Here is a 9,208-nt window from a genome sequence, read left to right on the forward strand (position 1 = left end):
AGGGCACCAGCTCATTGGTTGGTCAAGAGACATGACTAAGCCTCTATGACATGGAAGTAGCTGGTATACCTTGGCATGTGCTGGAACCTGCTGGAAGGATTGGATGGTCAGGTGACCTGCTGTGCATGGCTGTGCATGACCTCATATGACCTCATCCTTGGTCATATGACCTGACCACCTGACTAGGCTGAGTAAGCAAGATGTTCTAGCAGGTTCCACCACAGAGGTATAAATATAAGGCCTACTCTGCCTGGGGACTGTCTCTTCAGACTTGGTCTCTTAGGATCATCCACAGATACCTATACTGTAGATAGGTCTTAGTCATCAGGTCTACTCCGCTTCCTTGTTGCCTGCGTAGACTCTTGGCACTCTTAGGTGAACAGACTTAGTCAGCCTGTGTTGCCCTAACAGTTGTATAGAACCAGTCTCCTTGTCAATTGAGGAAATGGAGCAAGTTTGGCCATTGATCCTCATCCAACAATTTGCATCAGATTGCTCTTCATGAGGGGAGAGATGTATCCAACAAGTTGCGCAGTGTTCATGCCAGTTACAATGTTGAACAAGTTGCACAGCTCCCTCCTTAAAGGACTGGACAGAGGGTAATGGCAAAGGTGGCAAGGTACGGGGGTCAATGTCATCTGGCATGAGTTTTGGAACAGGGAGAGGACCAGATGTCTCTTCAATGACAGCTTGATTATTGGGAAGTTTGGTTTTGATGAGATTTTCCAGCCAGGTGAACATGCATGTTTTGAAATTGTCTTTATTTGCATCCAATAACTTGCACAATTTGTTCAGGCCAGGATTGCCAGCAATCCAAAGTAGCATATGGCAGTGAAGGGTGCCTCGGCCCTGAGCCTCTACCATACCATACCATGCAAGACAATTGCCAAAAAGGCCAGGTCCATTTCTGACTCAAAGGATAAGATCCCAAAAATGGAGCATTGTGTCATGGAAAACCTTGGCTGCCAAAGCTGGATTTTCAGCAATGCTGATTGCATGGGAGAAGCATGTTTGCTTTGTTGTACCTTGCAGAATATGTGCATCTTCATAGGCATTGATGTGCAGATGTGGAAGCCATCTGTCAATGTCATTAGGTGTGATTGTGACAAAGAAGGCAGGGAGACCAAATCAATACATCAGTGAACATATTTCATTGCACCTGATCTGTTTATAGCCGTCACTCCCAGGTACGTCATTTTGGAGCATCTGGATGTGCCACAACACACGCAGGGCCAGCATTTCACTGGTGCCAGTGGGTTTAAATTTGGCATCATGCTTCAGGTGAGCAGCAAGGTCTAACAGATCATCAGTGCGAAGCTTGCACAGATTCTCCACAAAGCACATGTGACCACCTTGGGTGTGAGGGCACTAGGTCTAGCAAGGTCGCCATACACTTATCCCAAACAATAGATGAAGTGCTGGGGGGTCTACTGTGGTTGAAAGCAGCTCTAACCAGCAGTATTAGTTGATATCCATGTCACCAGGGCCAGCTGGATTATTGGGGGGGTCCAAGGGGGTCACTGGGGGGTCCCAGGGGGTGTTATAAGTCGGTTATAGATAGCTGAAAAGTGTAGCAAGAGTTGTGGAGTCAAGGCAGGTTTCTGAGAGCAGGGTGTTCAGGCATGTGTAGAAGGGGGTTCAAGATGATGAGATGACTTAGAAACTGCTTGTAGACTAAGGAGTTTCCTCAGAGATCAAATCTGAGCGATACAGCATCACTGTACTACTGTTTATATACCTTGTAGGTGTTCACCAGAAGCCCAGGAGTCCAGGTAAATTCTGAGGACTCCTACAAGTGTCAGATAGACGTCCTACTAACACCCCTAGGCCTCCCAAACCTTTCCAATAAATTGTGGAGACTCCTACAAGTGTCATCTTGTGTCCCACTACTCCCAGTAGGGGCCTTTAGCACTGCTATGTCTCACCCCAAGTGTCTGGACACAGCAGTCTTGTGGTGTCCTCTGCACAATGTCTTGTATGGCCACTGCCATCATCCTAAGGCAGTTACCTGCACAGGAAGTTCCAGGGGCTTGTTGTTTCATTGCTCCTAGGGTGAAATGGGTGGCCAGGGGTGGTAACAGGCAGTGCCCTGACATTGGGTGATTCGGAAGCAAACATTGCATATACTTGTGCATTTTAAGATGATACTGTGAAAGATGAAGGGGAAGCATAGATCCCGTTGGAAATGCTTGTTGGCAAGACAAAGAAGATGAGCAAGTTGCTGTGTCATCAAGACTGGAATTCTTCTACAAGGATTGTCAAAAACCCCCCAAACCAAAAGGATTGAGATGCAGGAACATCCATGTGAGGGTATATGCATTTCTGAGGTCATGGATGGGGTGAAAACCTGTCCTCACCATGACAAATGGCCCTTTTTGGTCTAGAACGTGCACTGATCCAACCCAAGAGGTGTCCGAAATATTGGTCTGATGGGTGGTGTGCAAGAACTCACTAGGGAAAGAGGGGAGAGATGGGGAAAGTTGGTAGGAATGCTGGAGTCAGCCTGTAGCTGAGCTATCAAAAGTTGGTATGCAATAATCAGAGCTCAGTGTCTGTCCAGTCCAGTCATGATAAGTCAAGTCAGAATCTGCTAAGTCAAGTCAAGTCTGCTAGTATACCAATAATCAGATCTGTATAATGCTAACCAATAAGGGGCAGAATAAGCTAGATACAGGAGTTTCTGGAAACTACTTATACTAGCTACCATAAACCATACCCTATACTAATCTGGTCTCTGGATACCTCTCTAAGACAAGCATTGGCATGCCAAATATTTGTGTGGGTCAATCCTGTTGCAGGGGAAACCTGCAGTTGTCATGCCAAATATCCGAGAGGTCCCATTGCCTGGGAAATCATAGTAGTCCCCATGCTGAATATCCGGGGGGGTTGAGACTCATCACTGGGGTGCAATGTCCTGCATTGTGAGGGTCTGTAGTGCTGCACAATGGTCTCTAAGGCCCAAAAGTAACCATGGGAAGACTGGCCTGACACACCCCACTGGAGGTGGGGTTGTTCAGCATGAGTGCATTGGCTTTCATTGCTTGATGGGCAGCGGTAGAGTGGGATAACACTGTAGCCAGAGGGCTCGAGGAGGAGATCTTGGGGCAAAATGTGCACCCCTTTGAAGGAGTTTCTTCCAGAGACATCTGACTCACTGGCAAGTTGTGTGTCATCCATAAACATGTGGTTGACCTCAACAAAAGGTGCAAGATCAACAGAGTCAGTGCATGTCTCACCATCCCAAGGGAACAGAGAGCAGAAGTTGTCCTTGGAAAAATGAGCACCATCTGGAAAGTCCTCACATTGGCAAGTGTATGCCTTATTGTGTACAAGGAGGAACTTGATGATCTTGTGCAAGTTGGTGGCACTGGCTTTCAAGGGCTGTAATCTGTGCAGGTTCTCTGGAGTGGGTTTGTTGTGACCGGCAAAAACCACAACAAAACTTGATTTGACTGCATCCAACAGTGCAGGAAGGACGTTGTTCAGCTCAGCAGTATCTTGAGGTAAAATGATCACATTTCCTCGAAAATACCATTGCAGACCTTCCAAACCACACCAATATAACCAACTATCAGGATTGTCAATATATCAAAAGCAGACCTTTGATGCAGAGCAACACACAATGAGACAACAATCCATGTAAGTGGAGGAATCAAAAGTGTGCTGAACATCAGGAGGCACATGATCATGTGCATAGTAGAAACCATTTGCAAGAGCGAGAGCAGGGAGCTTGCCTCATCAGAGAGCAGAGAAACAAGAGCCACAGAGGTGCAAGTTACCACCAAATACAGCAGGAGAAGACAGGCCACATGGATCCAAGAAAGTGCACTGATAGCCCACAAAATTGTATGATAAGGGGGAGAGAGGAGCCGGAATGTTCGGATTCTGAAGCAGCACAAGGTCAACATCTTGAACAGGTACCACAGTGAGGTCAACCATATGTATTGCCTCTGCACAACAAGTGCACACACCTTCACGCAGATTCTCCAAAGATACAGCATCAACATATCACATGATTATGTCTTGAACAAGTGCAGAATCATAGGTCAGAGGAAAGGGGTATTCTTGATCCTGTAGTTCATGAATGAACCTGCACCACTTGTGTGGAGGGGGAGAGATGGAAGCCTCTCATGACCACTTAAAATGCCAAGTGAAATGGCAACCAGGGCCATGGTATGGACAGGGAGTTTGCTGTCAAAAGACCCAGGCAAGGGAGCCAGGGAGGGGCACATGTTCAGCAATGTGGGCATGAATGGCCATAACAACCTGGTGCTGGTTGTGTTGCCTCAGTAGGTGCAGACCAACAATGTGCACAATTTGGTCATAATGAGCATGGGTGAAGTATGAATAGACTGTGAAGACTTTGAAGAGAGAAGCACAGAAAGCCAAACAGCCAGACACTTGCTGGAGAGGAGCAGGAGGAACAACAAGTGCATGTTCAAAGTTGTATGTGATATTCAGCTTGTTGGAAGGAATGGTTGATATGCCATCCAATATTAAGGAGCACAAAATATCCAAATGATAATGAGAAGACATAAGAGTAGAGGGATGGTATAGAAAAAAGTGGAGCAGTCTAGAAAGGAAAGAGTGGGAAAGGAGATGCAGGGCAGGAGTGATGAAACACCAGGGGCAAGGGACCGATTAGTCAGAGACGCTTACATATTAACAAGTGGCAGTGACTTCCTTTTAAGGAAGGTTTCGACGCTCGAGCTCACCACCAAAACCTGTGCAACAAGTTGCCCAGGGATATCAGCGCTCAACAGGGACATTACCATACCTACGAAAGAGGCTGTGCCTTCCAGTGAAGGCTTCTATTCTTCACCACGTGATGGGCCTGGTGGAGTTTCATCCGCATGACATTTGGCACTGCACTAATCTTCTGGATGCCACTAGTGCACGAAGAAAAGATATGGATGGCATCACTTTGCACCGTTAGCCAGAACCACGTCATGCTTCTTCTGATCATGCGCCTAAGACTGAATAATCCTCTCAACTATCTTCTGAGCTGCCATGAGCAGGCAGTCATTCCAGCGACAGGGGACAAGCTGGAGGGAGACGGGAGCACCAGCCATATAGTTCGGGTCATATGTCGCAGTGTTTATATTAGGCATGGTCACACAATATAGCAGCGCTCTTACAGAAGTCCCTGAAGTACTTGTCTGCCTCACTCATAGCCTCGGTCGATTCGTACGCAACGTCAACTCTCGGATCCAGTTTGAGGCCTGTGGGGAATACAACACCCGGATAATCTAACAAATTGAAAATTGCCGTGTATCTGTTCAATGGTCAATCGAATGTTAGCTGGTTCGGCGAGGTATATACCCCCAGTATCGGGCCATGTCATGCGGATTTGCTGTTCCGGGGAAAGGTGCGCAAAGAATGACATCGCATCCCGTGGAATTCCAATAATCTAGGTACGCCTGCTTATATTGGTCTCGTCTATACCGAAGCTGATTCACACATTAACGACGTGGAGGTTAAAAGTGCCGCTGGCTCACATTCCATGACTGTAGCACAGTATGCTCAAACGTGTGCGGTGGGCTGATCACCCACTCAGTCAACGGCAGGATGTTTTCCCCGCCTTCTTCAAGCATCCCTCGAACAGTTGCGCCTCCATCCTCGAAGTATATTTCCCTCTAAATCAAAGGTGAGAACCACATTGTCGCCTCGCGCAGTCTCACTGACAATTATGTCATATCCAAGCCCATGTTCATAAGGAAGGTAGTCTACCACCTCGACCTCATCGCTTGCTTGCAACTTTTTGTATGCCACCTTAAGAGCCCGCAACATTGGGGGCTGTGGCATCACGACCCCATCATGCATCATTATGCCGATCCGAAGTTTTCGATCTAGCTTATCCGGAACGCTCCACGGTAGAGGAATCGATAGTTGGTCCTTCAAATGAGGCTGCGTTCCGCGCACAGAGCTGAAAAACAGATTGATGTCCCGCGCTGATCGACACATCGGACCAGTCGCTGCGACAGAGCCGTCATTGGTCTTATGACTGGATAAAATGGAACATCAGCACCTATGCCTCTCACTCTTAACCAACTCACTAGTGGAGATAACCTCCCTTCGGCATGGTATTGCTGGTCGGACGCAGCCCGTACAAACCGCATTTAGCGCAAGGATCTTGGATACTTCCTCCACCCTCGCTGAAAGAAAATCAGTACAAAAGAAAACCTGCACCGCACTCTCCAGTGAACTGATGACGAACTTTCCCAAGCCGATCGGGGAACCTTTCATCGCCAGCAAAGCTGATTCTCCACCGGAGGAGCCGCCAGGTGTGAGGTTTGTGTTATATGGATTGAGCTCATCATGGTTCAGAATCATAACTAATTTGTGATAGATCACGCACAGTTCGACCATGGAAAGACACGGTTTCCAGATGATTGATACTCTGCGGTTGATTTGTCTTGACGTAAAAGACTGATGACATGTGAACGCTTTGCTGGTCAAGAACCTGTCTTGCTCTCACCTGCTCCCAGCTCTCGCAAAATCTTTATCATCAGGCAGTCATCCTTCGAGATCTCAAACAGAGACAAAAAGCCACCCGATGCGAATCTTCCTTTGATCGGCACTTGTTCCTATATGACACGTCAACACAGTCGAGTGATGAATCCCAGTTTTGCCTTAATTGATATGGGCACGCCATGCAACGGTCCGACCACTTTCCCTTCTCGGACGAAGTACTGATCAAGCTCTTTGGCTCTATCCAAAGTTTCATCCAGGAAGAAGTCTACAAGGCAGTGTACAAGTTGATGAGCGATAGCTGCCCGTCTCCCGTATGCAGTGACCGTTTCGACCGCTGTTAATTTCCCTTGAGCCAGTTTGTCACGAAGATCCGTCGCATCGAGCTCAGTGATTGCAAGCTCATGATGAGTCAACAATCCACAGGTCTTCGGGATCTCAGTCACGTCTACGGGCAAGTTGTCGAGAATGCTTTCCGAAAGACGCAGAGACGCTGGGATTTGTGCCTTCATCCGCTCGTTGATCTCTTTCACCTTTGCTGTATACTCCACATTGCCGGAGGGAACAGAAGGTATAGCTCTTTGAGGTTTAGACATGGGGGATAAGAGCTGACTCAGTAAGACGAATAGATAGTATATCACAGTTTATATTCATGCCAACAGCCCGATTTGCAAGCGCATGATCGGGGTAGAAAACTACACCAATGGGGGCTGTTCCATATCTCCATTGTCTACTGCGGCTTATCAACGGCCCGCACACCCTACATGTGGTCATGTAAGAAGGAATTGCAGGCGTGTGCTCAAGAAACCATAGTACAGATTCTAGGTGGGCTAGCCTTGTCCTACGACGTATGCGCTAGCTGTCATTAATCAAAATTGTGACAATGCCGGTGCCGAATCGGCAATCATCGGCTCTGGCCTCATCTATCTCCTCATTTGGCACTTCATCTCCACAATGGATTGGCTACCAAGTCGTCGCAGGGGTTGGCATTGGGCTCGGTCTTCAGATACCCATCAGCGCCTCTCAGGCTATGGTTGACGTGAAGGACGTTGCTCCTGTTACGGCTATGGCCTTCTTCTTCCAGACGATCGGAGGCGCGTTCTTCATTTCTGCTGCTCAGGCTATCTTCGCCAACCGTCTGCTTGCCGTTCTGCCCAGTTCAGCGCCGAGTATTGATCCGGCTTTGGTTCTCGCCATAAGGGCAAGCGAGCTCAGAAACGTATTCCCTCAAGAGGTACTACCAGGCATCCTCAGGGTATACATGGATGGTCTCAAAGCAGCGTTTGCCTTTGCTATCCCCCTGTTGGGCCTCGCCGCCTTGCTCAGTATTTTTGTCGAATGGAAGAGTGTCAAGGGGTACGCCGCTGCTGGGGCGGCTTAGCCCTTACTTTTCCCCTGGTTCACACTGGGCGTAACATCGTAGATACATACCGAGTCCGTAATCACTGGCACACTAGTACTAGGCAACATGATGTTGATACAATGCACAATGCCAATGCGACGTTATGGCAATGGAATATTAGGGGGAAATGGAGTAAAGACTGGAGTTACTTAGTTATATTTTACAAACGATGTATCTATATCACCAAATACAGTGCGAGTAAGAGGAAAGGCTATAATATCAGACCTATCCATACAGTGCCAGAGAGTCAATAAAGATCAGTGCGAATTAGTGGGGTCCATTTCAAATAACCGCAGAATAGTAAGAAGATCATCTGAATATCAACGGTCAGGACCTTCCCCAGCAAACGGACAGGCGCTCACTTTGGCGTAAAGGCTTGGTCAGAAAGTATGTCATGCCCGCCGATAAGCATAGAAGCTTTGTTGAGTCCTGACAATCTGCAGACACAGCAAAGACTAAAGTAGAGTGTGAACAGTCATCAACTTCTGTGTGCTGCATAACAACTCACTGATCAAGGGTCGTCGGACCTTACACCTGTTCTCTAATGCTCTAAGACGCTTTGTTGCTTCCACACCGTCCAGTATTGGCATGTCTATGTTCCGGATGTTCAACCGGATTGATACCGTCCTAAGAGGCATTGCTTACGGTGGTCAAAGAGAGCTGCAGTGAAGTAACCAGGTCGATGCTTCTCCTATAATTGAATCGCTTCTTCTCCATTGTTTGCTGCGGTGACCGTCGAGCCGTGCCGTTGTAATTGCCTTACGAGAAGATTCCGCGCGATCGGGTTGTCTAAGAGTCGTCTATGAGGCATTGAGTTTATTCAATGTAGGAGTACTGACCTTCTGCCACCAGGACATTTCCAGCATATGCGACCGAACGGGAGGTCATATCGGCTGATATCTTGTTACCGCGGAGACCATCTCTCAGGGTAGAGCCGTTCGTGTAACCGCTACGAGCATCCCACATCCTTGAGAGTATTCGAAGGAACTTCTGTGTACGGGCCGGCTTCGCCATTCTAGCGATAAGGCCGCCATGGATATATGTGTGCATTTCGGGGGCGACAGCTTCGATGGCGACACCAGCCTTAGCGCCAGGTCTGCGGTTGAGGAAGTCTGCTGACGGAGCACAAAGATGGATGATCTTTGCGTGACTTAAACTAGGATATTCTTGGAGGAGATGGGCAATGTCGTCGATGCGGGCTTCCGCGTGTTCATCAACAACCACAAATTCCACACGGTCCTTCTTCATGCCAGCATCCCTGAGGAATATATCCGTATCTTCCGTGCTATTACAGACCAGAGACTTCACACCGATCAACGCAGCCTGGAGAAGATC

The 9,208-nt window shown here is 48.0% G+C and overlaps 3 protein-coding genes across 3 annotated transcripts; 1 reads left to right on the forward strand and 2 right to left on the reverse strand.

Annotated features, from left to right (window-relative positions):
• Positions 1-5,103: 5,103 nt before the first annotated feature.
• DACRYDRAFT_108296 (amidase) lies at positions 5,104-7,067 on the reverse strand (the record flags this gene model as incomplete). Its single annotated transcript, XM_040768626.1, has 9 exons — positions 5,104-5,275; positions 5,323-5,450; positions 5,499-5,636; positions 5,686-6,004; positions 6,057-6,155; positions 6,218-6,312; positions 6,359-6,429; positions 6,479-6,587; positions 6,651-7,067. The coding sequence occupies 9 exons, from the start codon at positions 7,065-7,067 to the stop codon at positions 5,104-5,106; spliced, it is 1,548 nt and encodes a 515-aa protein (XP_040627855.1).
• Positions 7,068-7,396: 329 nt separating this feature from the next.
• On the forward strand, positions 7,397-7,825 carry DACRYDRAFT_33669 (uncharacterized protein; the record flags this gene model as incomplete). Its single annotated transcript, XM_040774375.1, has 1 exon — positions 7,397-7,825. A coding segment is annotated over one exon (429 nt), but the record flags the coding sequence as incomplete, so codon positions are not given.
• A 739-nt stretch (positions 7,826-8,564) lies between these two features.
• Positions 8,565-9,121, reverse strand: DACRYDRAFT_108298 (uncharacterized protein; the record flags this gene model as incomplete). Its single annotated transcript, XM_040768627.1, has 2 exons — positions 8,565-8,662; positions 8,713-9,121. 2 exons carry the CDS (start codon positions 9,119-9,121, stop codon positions 8,565-8,567), a joined length of 507 nt encoding a protein of 168 aa, XP_040627857.1.
• Between the last annotated feature and the right edge of the window lie 87 nt (positions 9,122-9,208).

The sequence above is a fragment of the Dacryopinax primogenitus genome (genome assembly GCF_000292625.1).
Source record: "Dacryopinax primogenitus strain DJM-731 SS1 chromosome Unknown DACRYscaffold_11, whole genome shotgun sequence".
In the NCBI taxonomy this organism is placed as follows: domain Eukaryota; kingdom Fungi; phylum Basidiomycota; class Dacrymycetes; order Dacrymycetales; family Dacrymycetaceae; genus Dacryopinax; species Dacryopinax primogenitus.